Here is a 15905-nt window from a genome sequence, read left to right on the forward strand (position 1 = left end):
AACTTTATAGCAAGCAAAAACATGTTGTTAGAATTATATTTGGAGCTGGTAGAGGGATTCCTTGCGAACCTCTTTTACGTATAATTGGTGCCCCGAATATTTTCAAACTTAATATTCATCTTGTTCTACAGTTCATGTATAAAACAAAATATAGACTGTCCCCCAAAATATTTGAAATTTGTTTTTAAAAAATACACCATAAATATGCTACAAGATTTTCCGCAAACAACTTTGCTATACCAAAATCTTATTCTAAACAAAATTCTTATTCAATTCAGAATCGCGGACCACTTTTGTGGAAAAGATTCCTAAACATTGTTTCCGGAAGAAAAAAAATCTCTACATCAGTTCAAAACTGATTCAAAACAGTTTTTATCAAACACAGATTTTGATTTATATTATTATGTCTTTCTTTTAAAAATAGAGCAGATATATAATTTAAAAACTGAAAAACAAGGTAATTATTCTTTGTAATCATTAAAAAAAGGTTAAAATTTTTTGATAATAACCATTATCAAAAACCACATTTTCTCGCTTTTTATTTTTTGTGTGTATATATATATATATATATATATATATATATATATATATATATATATATATATATATATATATATAAAGTTATTATATATTCACTTTCACTTTTACCCAATCTATTTATAATATTATGTATTAAACGATATCTTACTTTATTTTATATATATTTTTTGCAAACATTCATTCAATTTTTCTTTTATACTATATATTCTTGAAATAACTTTGTAAAAATTATAAATTGTAACACGGTGCTCGGCGATAAGGCAAATCAATGCCTTCTTCTTGCTCCGGTCATTAACTTAATTGTAAATTTATGGAAATTGTTATATTTATAGTTTTTTTTTGTATATTTGATTAAAATAGTTTATTTGTAAACTTAACTTCTAATAAGATTAGTCTTTATTTTATTTTTAATTAATTTAGATTTTCTTAATATCTTAATCGATTGTTATTAAAGATTAACTAGTTTACTTTTCCTCAATTATAAGTTTAGTTTAAAAAAAAACTCGATTGAGCATGCAGTTATCCAGTTTGTTCGCAAAATCTCTAATTCTTTTAAAAACTCTCATGTTATATTTAGCATTTTTATTGTTCAATTCAAAACATTTGATAATCTAAATCACAATGTTTTGCTTAAAAAAAACGTTGGACCTTTGTTTTACAAAGCAAGCAATTGACTAGCGAACTTTTTACATCTTGAGAAAAACATACAGCGTAAACATAAGTAAGCAAAATTAAGAGAATCGTTTTATTTCTTTTGCAATAATTGTAACCTAAAAAGAAAAATCTTAAATAAAGTGCAGCACCGTAATTTTTAAGTAAATTCTTTGTTAACAGTATAAAAGTTTTTTCAAAAAAATCAAAGCAAACTCTCGAAAGTAAAATAAACTTTTACTACACTAACAAAGGCTTGTAGAAAATTTTATAACGATGAAGATTCTAATTTCAAAACTGAATTCTAGTTCTGGAAAAAAGTTACGATTAAAAAATGAGGATCCAAAACACAATTAACTGATTAAAAAAATAAGTTATTATAAAAAATTACACCGGCCAATATTGACATCTGCATCCGTCTGTAAAAACGTCCCCAGATGGTTGGCCGTCGCAAACGCATCTTGTACCAGAAAAGCCGCACTCAATTGGTAGATCTTTAACAGAATCGCATCGAGAGCTTTCAAAAGGATTAGGAACATCAAGTATTCGCATACCAATAAAGTTGTTTGGTGGAATGCACTTGCGAATTCGGCATGAGCGTATCTCAATAGGTAACAAAGGTCCGCTTAAACAATTAATTTTACAATTAGCATATTTTGGATTTATAAGGTCTCCTTTTTCACAAGTAGATGGAGTTTGTGGATTACATTTTCCACTATCATCAAATGTGCATCCTGCAATTTTATTGAGGAATGTGAAAAAAGAAAGAGCAAAATCTTTTTGACGAACAATTTTTATACTTAATAAACATTTCTTAAATTCTGTGAGGCAGTAGCAGGGCCTTGGTTTTAATAAAAATCCTCCAACTTTATCTCCTTTTTTAACACAAGTAAGGTAAGCATAGCAACAGTAGTCAATTCCATCATATGGGATGCGAAAATCACTTTTTATAACTTGGTTAGTGATGTTTAAATTGCAGTATGGAGCCAAGTTATTAATGCTATTAAAGAGTGATTTTTCAATACATATAAACCCATAGCCTTCAACTCCGGAACCTATAGTCCATTGTGTATTCGGAGTATCAATTAACTCTACACAGTAGGAGTTTATACTTTGACATAAGCTCGGACTAATGGTGCATTGGTTAACTGATCCATCAGTGCAAAGTAGACTTGAACCAGAGCTTATGCATTTTGAATTATTTGTACAAACATTATTTATTGAACAAAAGTCGATAGACCATTGACACCTAAATTAAGGTGATTGAATAATAATAAAACAGTTCTTTTTACCGAAACAAGATTTCCTTGCAACATTTTAGCTATTCAATTTTGTTTAACAAATAAAAAGATACCTGCATAAATGCTGAGTCCATTTATTTACTGGGTCGCTTAATCTAGAATCACCAGTATCGCACACACATCTAGTACCTCTATCACCACAAACTAATTTCATTTTGTACTTTACCGGCACGCAACTGGGATCGCCTTCACTTACTGCAATTATACGTTGAGAATAAACGTTTATGGGAGCAGTAATTTGTGGAAAACATCTAATATATATATATATATATATATATATATATATATATATATATATATATATAAATATATACACATATATATATATATATACATATATATATATATATATATATATATATATATATATATACACACACATACAAAGGCCTTACCATAAAACATTAAAACGAAGTCGGCAATTTTTTGCCGACCTCAAACACGTTGGTGTCGGCAGTTAGGTCGGCATTGCCTAATTCTGAAGGCTATATGCTCTATATATATCTATATATATATATATATATATATATATATATATATATATATATATATATATATATATATATATATATATATATATATATATATATATATATATATATATATATATATATATATATATATATATATATATATATATATATATATATATATATATATATATATATATATATATATATATATATATATATATATATATATATATATATCTGTGTGTGTGCACTTACGTATTTATTACAAAATAGTTCATAAAACATTACTTTTGAAATTTAATTTACTATCCAATGATACTTCTAATTGAAGTTCTTACAAATTCAAGGAAGATTACATATAGAACCTGCGAATATTTGTTATAATTCGGATTAAGAAATTTGTGGAAAGGCGAAGATAACTTCAACTTTAACTTCGGTGCCAAATTTGAAATAGAAATTCAGGTGTCAGTTAAACTCAGTAACAATTGAAAAATTTCATATAAGTTTCAGTTAAATTCAAAAGTTATTAACTTTTATCAATTAAAAAAAAATAACAGTTCAAATTATATGACATATTATAAATAGAGGTGTCGAACTGAGTCATTAATTGAAAAGAAGAAAAAACAAGATATTTATACTTATTTATCATTTAATCCTATTTATCGCTATCAAAAATCCTAAAGGTAAAAACAGGCTGGAATATTTAGCATAATATTCTAAACTCGATGTAAAAGTCCGAATTTGGCCTTCATTTAAATCCGGTACTAAAGTCCAAATTCAGATTTCAGTTAAATTTGACATAAAGGTACGAATTCGTACTTCAGTTAAATTCGGGGAAAGCATACCTCTCGAAAAAAAAACTTATCGAAAAATAAATTTATTTTAAATTTTTATCTAACCGAAATAAAAAGTGATTAATCTCAAAAACGCTTAGACAAAACTAATCTTGAAAATGATTGTTTTCGAGATTATAATCGACTATCCTATATGCTGCTACCGCAAAGGAGTGTTGTTACATCGACTGATGGTTTCGGTTGGGACAGTAATTTTTTCTTTCATTAATCTTCGTTTTTCTTTTCCTTCTTTTTAAAATCTGAATCGATTAAGCTGTTTCGAAATAATTTTTCTTACCAAATTTGGAGATGTCCTCAATAGTGATTTCGAGATTAATCCCTAATTTCGAGACTGTTATCCAAATCAGAGATTTGAGATAAATCATTTTTGCAATTTTAAGATCATGCTACCCGTATACACATGGTCTAAATTCGTCTTCCAGTTAAATTCGGGTCTTAAAAAGTCAACTTTGTCAATCTTTACAGTAAAGTTATTAACACAAAACAAACATTAAGCCAAATAATTTTAAAATTAACAAAATAAACTAATGCTAACAATACCCCAGTAAGCACAGATCGTTTTTAAAATGTTTAAAAAACGTTAAAATCCGTTTTAATAAGTTTCATAAACGTTTTAAAAACGTCCTGTGCTTACTGAGACTGTTGACTAATGTAAATATTATAGAGCTAATTAAAATATTATTATTATTAATTATAACAGCTTTATTAAAAGTTTCACCTAAGATCAGGGTTATCAGCGCCACTTTCTGAATAAACTTTACAAGATGCAATACTACTGTCCACAAAATCGTTCAGCATGCATTCATTAGCAAATGGATTACATCTTTCGTTTGGAGGTCTTGTATTTTTATTTATAAGTTGACATTGAGGGGAAGAGGGATAATCTTTGCAAAAATTATCGTAAACTATTCCACTTGATAAACCAACTATAATGATCAATAAAAGTTTTAAATAAAACATTGTTGAGTTGTATTTTCATTTATTATTTTTAAACATAGCAAATTAAGTTTTATAACTTTTTTCGAACTGCGATGACATTGTATTGTACATTATTTGTAACTAATTTAGTGAATATGTCAAATCAGCTTTCCACTAACAAAAAATATTGCACTATACAAACAAGAAACAGTAGGAATGTACAAGAAACAGTTTTAGAATGTATCAGAACAACAGAAACGAAAAAATTATAAATCTGCAACTGTATATAGATTCATTGATTTAAAAATTGTATTGAAAAGTATTTTCTTCGTAACGCAAAGTTGAAATTAATATAATTTTTAACTGAGACAACGAAAGCTTTAATTTTTACCGGTTTTTGATCTTTTAACTAGAAGAATGAGAATCTTAAAAAGCAGTTTTTACAGTCCCAATTTTAATTGTAAATAATAAGTAATTTTACATTGCAGTATGAGGTCACTGCGTTCTTCGAGTGTAGTTAAGCCGAGTGTTTTTAGTTTTTGATCCAAACTAAAATGTTTAGTTAACGATATTGCAATTTACAAAATACAAAACTCTAAATGTGGTTTAATATCCAGCTGGTATGGTTTTTTCCATAGCTAGAGAGCTCCGACATCGAAATGACTTCTTGAGACAACCACGCATTCAGTTGCAAACTCGAGCTGCTCTTTTACTTGTACTTTGAGTTTGTTGAATATTAGTACTCCAAGTACGTTGCCATCAATGTCAACCATGGTATTATTAATTAGTTTTTGCGACAACCAGCTTTCATTACTTTGCACTTCTCGACGTTGAAATTGACAAGGCAGTCGTGTTACCAATTTTCAGCGCTATCGATGTCCGCTTGCAGTTTTTCATAATCAGAGTAAAATTCATTGACATCGACAACTTATATGATCATGCCACCATCGGCGTTTAATTTAGTATGGTTATAAATGAAGTCTGGTAAGTCATTGATGAAGAACAAATATAGCAGTGATGCAAGAACTGATACTTGAGGGACATCACTTCGTCAGGTTAGAATTATTTTGTTCTAACTCTGCATTTGTTTAAACTGAGATAAATCAAGTTGGAGTTTTACACTGTAATGCAGTAGAATTGGTAATATATTTTTCATTAACGAAAACTTATTTCAATACTTGGCTATATACTAAAAATAATTATTTGTTTTGAAAAAAAAAAAGCTGCTCGCTATTATGGCCCGACCCTGTTTGAAGATAATTTCGATAGATACATTTCGCGTTAATATTATTTTGTGCTATCTCCATATTTTAGTAAATACAACTTAAACGTTTTGCGAAAAGCAAATGAATTACAACAAATTACTTTTAACTTTGGGATTTAAACGCAAATATAGAAACCTAAAACACTTCGTAGGAAAACTTAAATGGATGGGGTGATATAATTAGCTTTCTTATTGCTACTTAAACAGAATTCAACTGATATTGGCTCTGGAAGGATAGTCAGCTTTAAACAAGAGCTATATTATTTAAAGAAAATCATTTCTATTTAAAAAGATTTATTAAAAATAAACAAAGTTTTTAATACAAATAACATGTTAATAACAGTTTGAACGAACCTTATACAAGATAAAACTGAATGTTGCATAACATAACTGAAGTATATGAATAAAACAATTAAAATGAAATTTGTTTCCGGATAAAGAGTTGAAAAAAAACCTACTGAAATAATGTTTTATAGAAACAAACATCTACAGCTGGCATGTATGGGTACATAGAAACAATGTCTTTTACTTTCTCACTAGAAATTTCAATATTATATCGAAACCAAGACGCCAATGGAATTGACGGTTCTTCAAGATTACTTCCTGATCCTCTAATGTTTTTAAGACAGCCATGCTTCTTTATAAATATCTGTAAAACAATTCTTGAAGTACACGTGACCAGGAGCATTAGATCTATATACAAGTGTTTTGACACTAAAGTATGGAACCTTTCTGTAGTTCATAAGACAGGCAATTTTTGAGAAATTTTTGATGTCCTTTTTTTGCATTTGGTATTCAAAAAATGGTTTACGTTGATTAACATTTAACATTGTTTTTACCAACTCGGGAGGGCTGAATATTTCTGTCAAATGTAATAATTTGTCAATCTAACTATGTATATTATCACATTCCTGAATGGAGCTATGCCCTGGCTCACAATACTTTTGTTCAATGATTTCAATATTTGGAGGATCAATAAGAAACTCATGCAATGCAGCTGACATATGACTGTTTCTATTTTGTGGAACACAAGAATCAAAGCAAAATAAAAACTTGTCAATATTAGGAAGATCCTTGTAAACTTGATTAAGCATACATATCACAGCACTGGCAATATCGTTACCAGAACGACCAGACATACCTTCATGCCATAATTCACAATATGCTTTTTTGTTCAGCGAAGAGTAACCTATTAAATTATAACGACTGAGCTTTCTTTTATAAAAGAAATTTCCCACGTTACTTTTTGGCAAGCTCAAGACATTTTGCAGATCAATACAAACTATGGTTGTGGTAGAGGAATTCAACTTTCGATCCTTTTCTCTCTCAATCTTTGTTTCATTTTTTGATGCAATATGCTTGTTATACTTTTGGATTTGCTCTTCATTTGCATTTTCAATAATGCAAAATTGGTAACATGTATCACACAGATCTTTTTTGGCTTTTGAAATTCAATATTAAATTTGATGTTACATACATTGCTGTACATACATTCCTTTGCTGGTAAAATTTTATATTGAGTGCAATATGTTAAATACAAATCAAAAAGTTTCTTCAAATTTAATGAACCATCAAAGTATTGTTTGCAGGAAATACTTCGACAATAATGTGACTCAACTCGTGGAAACAAGTTAATATGTTTTTCTATACTCTGTTTAGTCATTTCAAGAAATTTTTTTTTACAATGTTTCCCCCATATTGTAGGGGCAGGAATATTAGTTTCAAGCTTATTTTCATGATAGTATGATATTTGCCTGCTGCTGGTGTCTAATGTAGACAAATAAAACATCTTACATACACAATGTTTTGAGATTATCAACAAAGAAATTGTAAAAATAAGTATATTTTCTTCTTGATTTGCTTACTTTATTGGTCGTTTTTTTATCTAATCGTTCAGTAGCTTTACTAAAAAATGTTGCTTTTCAATCTGAGATATTCCCCATAGTCCATTAAATAATATTTTTCTCTCTATAACCGTTTGTCATACGTTTTCTTGTTTTCCCACCGTGCCACAGTGGGCCGGATATTAGACATATGGTGGACAAAATTATTTTGATCTTTTTTTTTTTACTAAAACCCTTTGCATGTCCAAAGAATCAATTTTTATTAAGATATGTTTACTTTTATTATAAATTTTAGTTAAATAGTTGCCAATACTAAAAATTATTTAACAAACTTTATAAAACTTTGAAAACGCGGATTTAAATTTTTTTATTTCAAATCATATTACTTCTTAAAATCGTGGAACTGAATAACAAATTCTTCTGGTGGAATAAACTGAAAATAAAAATTGATGCAACAAACTTTAAAAATAAAAATGCGCACTTACATCGGAAAAAATAAAAATTTATCATTAGATTTGAAACTTTATTATCGATATTATTATATGATCGATTCGAAATACATATATAAATATATAGGAATAAATAAAAAAATATAAATAAGTGATTAGATTTCAAACTCTATTATTGATATTATTACATGTTCACGACGTTTTGAATAAGTCTGCAGATTTTTATTATTATAAAGTCTACTGAGTTCTAAAGGTACTATAGAAATAATCAACAGACACTCTTCATACGTCACTATTTTCAGTTTAACTTACCTGTTTGTAAACACTATATCCTATAGCACCATCAAAACCAGCCTTGCATATAAACATTAGTTTAGTCTATTCCTTGCCATTGTGATTACCACAGTAGTTTGTATATCACATAGCTTTTTAAGAGTATGTTTTATATGATCTTTTAGCGATATTTGTACTGACTAGCCATCTATTTGAATGTTCTTAGGATAGCATTTAGCTTTTGAAGATCTTATACCATTATATAAAGAATATGTGACAGCCTTTTTTTTCAGCACCATTTCTTAGAAGCTGGTATGTTGATTTTGATATATCACCATTAATAGTTAATGATAAAGTTTCATCAGGTGAATATATCTAAGCAGGTTTAATGGGGTTTTTATTTCAAATTTCAGAAAATTTTGGGCCAGTTTCGTACTTAAACTCACTTCTTAGTTTTAATTTTATTGCATGAAGTACTTTATGGTTAAATAAAATATATTACTAACATTCTTAGGCTTATTCTTTTTGTTTTGTTACAAGCTTTTCAAAAAAGCCACATGGTTTCCCAACTTCATTAACTGATGATGTGGCATTTAATGTACCGTAGGTGTATTGAAAATCTTGAGCTAGCCAATTTTCATTACTTCTCTCAAAATGAGTATTATCATTGATTGCAGCTATTAACTTTTTCCATTATAATTTTATAAAGTTTTTCACTCAAAATCCTCTAGTTTAATATCTACAGAAACTAGAACAGTTAATTTCAATGAAAAGAATGGTATATCATTAAGAACTAGTTAATTTTGTAGTAAAAGTCCGTAAATGTCACCAACTTTTATTTAATTACTAAACAAAAAAATAAAAAATTGTTAAGTAAACAGTGCAATTTGTATTAAATTAAATAACAAACAAAAAAACATGTATTTTTGTTTACAAGAAATAAAAGTTGATTTCAAGCAAATAACATAAGTTACAAGTCATTGTTTTAGAATGTTTAAGAAACCCAAACGGGGAAGTTAGGGGCAATGTATTTAGTTCAAATTGGTTGTATACATATTACATTTACTAGTTCAAGTATTTAATATAGATTCTCGTAGGTTCCCTAAATTATATGACACTTTTTGTACAAAATAAAAGTAATAAATGTTAAAAACTCACCTAGTTATTTTAAATATACGTTTTTCATTATACATGAAACCGCAACAAATTTTTGTGGCTTAAAAAGATACTATTATACTCAAAACAATTTTCAAAACTTTAAATTATAGTAACCATGATATTAGCTTGTTGTGGGTAAACTAAAAATAAAAATTAAACATAAATAAGTTATGCAATGCAAATAGGTAAAAATAAGATAATTTTTTCCACATATGAAGCGATTCATTTAAATTTGAGTCTTTATTTATTTAGTATATACAACAAATAGAGTGTTCAATATATATATATATATATATATATATATATATATATATATATATATATATATATATATATATATATATATATATATATATATATATATATATATATATATTTATAAAAAAAAATATAAATGTATTCCATAAAATAAAGTGCTCAATGTTCTTAAAAGAGCTGAGCAATAATAAATTATTAGAAATCACTTATTAATTTCAATTTTTTAAACAATATTTCGTCAATAAAGACTCCTCAGAATATATATATATATATATATATATATATATATATATATATATATATATATATATATATATATATATATATATATATATATATATATATATATGTATATACATATACATATATATATATATATATATATATATATATATATATATATATATATATATATATATATATATATATATATATGTATATATATATTTATGCTATATGTATGTTATACATATACATATATATAATATATAACATTTAATATATAATATATATATGTATATATATGTATATATATATATATATATATATATATATATATATATATATATATAATATATATATATATATATGTAAATTAGTAAAAACACTTATCTAATATTCTTCAACACTGTGTTTAGCCATCAGTAGGTTCATCAGGAAGAATCTATCTGATTCTTCCTGATGAATCTACTGATGATTGATCCTGATTCTTCCTGATGAACCTCCTGATGAAGTTTCATCAGGAAGAATCTTCCTGATTCTTCCTAATGAACCTACTCATGGTAAAACACAGTGTTGAAGAATATTAGATAAGTGTTTTTACTAATTTATTATTACTCTGTTCTTTAAGAACATTGAGCATTCTGTTTGTAGAATACACTATCATAATTTATATATATATATATATATATATATATATATATATATATATATATATATATATATATATATATATATATATATATAATTAGAACCTCACGGATTCTGTTATATAGCGCTAGTGGTGTAGTGGTAAAGCGCTTGCTTCATAAGCGAGAAGTTCCGAGTTCGATCCCCACCACGTCCCTGGAAGTACCGCGCTCAACTTGTTTCTCCGCACAGCGGCCTTGTTCGTCAAGGTCCGTGTTTCGGAGTTATAGAGTTGAGAAAGGGTTACAACCACTATTAAGTAGCTTCCTCATCTGTAGTGGCCTTCTCGGCCTTGAGGAGGTGAATAACAAAAAAAATATATATATATATATATATATGTGACATACACACACTAATGTATATAACACATATACAACACAACCCGTGAGGTACTAATAAGATAATAACACATTTCCTACAAAAATAATGTGCTGAATTTTTATTAACAACTAAAAAAAGCCGATTAGCACTAGAATATATAAGAAAATACCTGCATTTTGGTTTAATACTCCAAGACATACATTAATATTTTCCGCCATTTTAAAATTTTAAAGAGGAAATAAACACGAACGTATTATTTAAAGCGATTTATAAACAATTTTATTGGTTGTCGGAAATAAAATAAAATAATATTAATAACTATCGCTATTTTGCACATAGAACAATCGGTTACACCTAATTTGACACTATTTAGTTGTTTTTTTTTTCAATTTTAAAAGTAATACAGCTAGAAAGAAAATATAACAAAAAAAGAGAAAAAGGTATATTCTCATTTTTTTCAAATTTAGAGATGGCACAAAATAATTCTAACCTGACGACTTGTCACCCTTTTCCACTCGGACGTTCATTTTCCAATTACTACTCATTGTTGTCTCTTAGCTAGCCAACCAGTGATCCAGTTTAATAGCTGGCCTCAAATTTCATAGGCGAAATCATACAAAGAAGTTGTTGTTTGACACTGTGTTGAATGTTTTGGCAAAGAAAAAAACTGCTTTCGTTAAAATGTTTCGGTGTTCAATCAGGTTTGTAAGCAATCTTTGTGGTATAAAAATCCATGTTGAGACTTTGATATTAGATTGTGCACAGTGTTTCAAAATCCTATCTATGATAAGTCTCTCCGTTTCTTTTTTGCACGGGATCGGTGAGAAAAACCAGCTTGTAGTTATAAATCTTAACTTTATCTTCTTTTTTGAGGGTAAGCGTGACATTTGATTAGCGTTGAAACTTTAACAGTACCCAGGGAGTCGTTAAACAATAGCAAATAAAGTTAATTAATTTAGTTTTTTTTTTAATTTTGCTATTTAAAGTCGTGACAATTTTTTCAGAATAGTCATATAAAGATGAGATTTATGAATAAAATATTTTATTTTGATAAGGCCTAGTGTCTATTTCAATATCATCAATATAATTTAAAACTCAAGTTTTTTTTTTTTGGTTGGTTCCCACCACATTGTTAAGACAATCATGGCATCTACATGCCAGAATAGTCTATACTTTCACAATATACTATAAAAAATTGATCAAATATCTCACTAAAAACAACATAATCATATTTTTAAATACTACTTTTGTCATAGTTACAATAGTTATATTTAACTGCAACAAATGTAAATAAAGAGCTGACTTTAACAACTGTAACTATTAACTATATCTTATATCGATAACCCTAGTTGATAAATTGAATAACTGAACAGTAAGAAATAAGCAACTAAAAAGTGAGAAAAACAAATTATCATTTACTACCTTCATAAGTTAGCACATCAGAGTCAGGCGTAAAACCTACAGAATGAATAGAAATTGCTTGGCCTTCATGGTTTGAACTCTAAATCTTCTCTTTATAATTAGTAATTAGTAGTAGCTATAGTGTCTGTATGCATGTATCAAAAAAGCGTAGTTTATAAATTTAGAACAATTTATGGTCTAAACACTAGACCAGGGATGGCCAGACTTTTTAGGACAGGAGCCGCATTCAAATACTTACTTGAGCCGAAGAGCCGCATTAAAAATTTCGTTAAGATAATTATTATGCATTCTTTTTTTAAAGATTTTTTGCAAAAAATTTAGATAAATGATAAGTGTTTTAAAATACTTCATCAATAACAAAACTAAGAACATTTGACATAAATTAGCCTATTAAATAACTTTAGACATCTATAAGACACTTATAAAAATAAAATAAATAATGATCTTTTTAATAATTAACTAAAACATAAAGTACTTAAACAAATCAACAAGAAAAAAAAAGAAAAAACTTTACATATATTGGTTGAATTTAAATATTCAAATAAGTCATTAAAAAAACAAGCAGAAATAACAGGATACATTCACAATAATGATAATTAAGGCACATCTTTTATGACAGTCTAAGACAGTAACAAAAAGAAACGTCACAAATTTACCATTCTCAATAGATTTCAGGTAATATTGCCTCATATCTTCATCTTTCCATACAATTAAACTTGGATTGATACCGCTACACAAAGCTGTTGCATTTCCTCTTACAAAAGATTTCAATCATTTCCATGTACAACTCTATGCACTAACAATAGTGCATCATCTTTACTTAAACTATTAAAGAGTGAATCATAAAACTAAACACACTTCAAATGGGAAACAACATCAGGACACATTGCTAAGCAGCACCCAATATTATTTTCTAACATTAATCATTTGCATAAAACTGTAACTTTTTGAAAAACCACCTGAATTAAAACAACTAAAAATGCACAAAACCCAGATATTTTAATCTTTGAAACCCAGATATTTGAAAAAACTGATATAAAAGCAAACTTTGTGCTATATCAAGCAAGCTGTCATCAAGCCAGCCAGATGGGTTTCTTAAAATATCTAAGGCCTTGTCTTTAGACTGTATTGACAATCTTTAGAAACTTTTATTTTCGACAGCCCGTTTTTACAATGATACTATTATTAAAGAACAGCTTTCTTCAAAGCTTTACCATTACCAGTTTAAATTCTAAAATTTTTACTTGTTGATTGGTTTGAGGGAAATAAGCATACTTTATAAAAACAATTATAAATTTTAGAGTTTTTGAAGAATACCAAACATATAAATTCGTAACATAAATTGTAATAATATATTTTTCCAAGTTTTGTTAATCCAAGAGGTCCGATAAGGTCTAGGGGAAGTTCGCGTGGCTTGGATCAAATTTTTTCAATGCCCAAATTCAAAGTTTGTCTAAAAATGGTGAAACTGACATGATCACATCTCTATACTAATTAATTTGTATTAGTATAAGTATATTGACTTAAACTATAAAAGTACTTGATGGACTTTTATAGAAAAGGTTTAAAAATTAGTGGCCCTAGCTACAATAAGGTTTTTTTGAATTGTACATAGGGTCACTTTCTGAAAATTAGGTTTAAATCCATAATAAATTTACAACAAAAATAGACACATAAACTTGATTAAAAGTTTATTTAATCTTAGATTGTTTTCAATAATTTTTTTAGTGATATTTAATTGCAATACTTAAATATATAATAATAGGTATGTCAAATCCCGCGTTTTTCTGAACCGATTTTTGTGCTAAAAAACTGTTCCACGTTTTTAGAACTTGGCGTTCAGGCAGTACGGTAGGATGGTGTTTTGTAGCATATTTTTTTAGAATTTTATATTAACTTAGAAGTTTTTTTAAAAGTAGAATAGTTGAACTTTTTTAAAGAGTATTTTTTTATTATATTGACGAAAGTTAAAGTGTTTTTTTTTCTATCCTATTCTTTTTTTTAAGTTTATACGTTTTCTATGCACATGCCATATTTTAAGAATTTATTTTAACTAGCAGATACCCTATTTTTACCCTCACTTTTGGTACCTAAATTTTGTTTTTCCGACTTCTGTTTGGGGGAGAAGGCGGGGAGGGAGGGGGGTACTGAAGGATATTAAATATTCGTTTTTATAAGTCAATAATAATAATTATTAAAAAATTTATGTGATTTCTCTATACTATGATTTTGTGATATAAGTACTAATATTACATTTATAAAGTATCAATATTTTTTTTCTTGCACAATTTGCAGAATAGAAAAACTTTAAAAAAACATAGAAAGGCTATTACTATTTCTTACTGGACTAGAAAAGAAAATGATTCTGAAGCTGTTGATTATTATATGAAAAAGTTCCAGCTAGTTGCTGACATTGTAGTTGATGTTTTCATTGAGTTGATGTTTCCAGTGAGTTGATGTTTTCCTAATGTGAATATGTTGCCATTATTTTTTGATAATTGGACATGCATTTTATTATCTTACTACATGATTTTACTATTTTTTGACTATATATATATATATATATATATATATATATATATATATATATATATATATATATATATATATATATATATATATATATATATATATATATGTATATATATATATATATATATATACATATATGATTTAAATGTTGACATTTGTACGAGAGTATATATATATATAAACTAATTTAAAACGTCAGATAATACGAATTCTCTCAATACTAATTAATTTTTTTGAAATTTTTGCCGGATTAAAGGCACCAACATCATCAGCATATAATATAATATAATTACAAAAATTGTGACCGTTAAATAACAAAAAAAAATTTTTTTAATTTTGACGTCACCTTAATAATGGCTTCTTTAACTTAAGGTTGAAAAAAACGAAGTCTAAAAATTTGTTTTAACATATTGTCCATTGTCCAAATTAATACCGCTGTACATTGGAAAACATTGATGTTTTTGTATCTCCAAGGCTTCACGGACTTTTCTTTCAAATTTTTAATCCACTGTTTAATTTAAAGCTTAAAGATATGAGGAAAAAGTTACTGCCTAAAGTTATAAAGAACTGGGAAGGTTTAAAAAAAGGCGAGCAAGCAGATTTCATTGAAAGGTCTAATTTTTTTTGTAAATTGCATTTATTATCTAACTTTGCAACAGAAACTGATAAAACAATTAACTCATTCGTTTTAAGTACTAGTTATGAAAATATTTTTGCATTCAATACGTTTTTTCTACT

General features: G+C 27.1%; 1 protein-coding gene across 1 annotated transcript; it reads right to left on the bottom strand.

The window, feature by feature from the left end:
* Nucleotides 1-1272: 1272 nt before the first annotated feature.
* On the bottom strand, nt 1273-4803 carry LOC124811942 (uncharacterized). Its single transcript, XM_065789884.1, has 3 exons — nt 4538-4803; nt 2546-2743; nt 1273-2440 (listed from the first exon to the last, which is right to left on the bottom strand). Exons 1-3 carry the CDS (start codon nt 4777-4779, stop codon nt 1579-1581), a joined length of 1302 nt encoding a protein of 433 aa, XP_065645956.1. The 5' UTR covers nt 4780-4803; the 3' UTR covers nt 1273-1578.
* Nucleotides 4804-15905: the final 11102 nt, after the last annotated feature.

Source organism: Hydra vulgaris, chromosome 02 (assembly GCF_038396675.1).
Source record: "Hydra vulgaris chromosome 02, alternate assembly HydraT2T_AEP".
Classification (NCBI taxonomy): domain Eukaryota; kingdom Metazoa; phylum Cnidaria; class Hydrozoa; order Anthoathecata; family Hydridae; genus Hydra; species Hydra vulgaris.

What these genes read in the sequence shown, in the direction of transcription:
- LOC124811942 (XM_065789884.1), bottom strand. Translation starts at nt 4,779, where the DNA reads ATGTTTTATTTAAAACTTTTATTGATCATTATAGTTGGTTTATCAAGT. An exon ending in GCTGATAACCCTGATCTTAG is followed by an intron (nt 2,744 to 4,537) that starts GTGAAACTTTTA and finishes TATATATATTAG; the next exon opens with ATGTTTTCCACAAATTACTG. An exon ending in TGGACTCAGCATTTATGCAG is followed by an intron (nt 2,441 to 2,545) that starts GTATCTTTTTAT and finishes ACCTTAATTTAG; the next exon opens with GTGTCAATGGTCTATCGACT.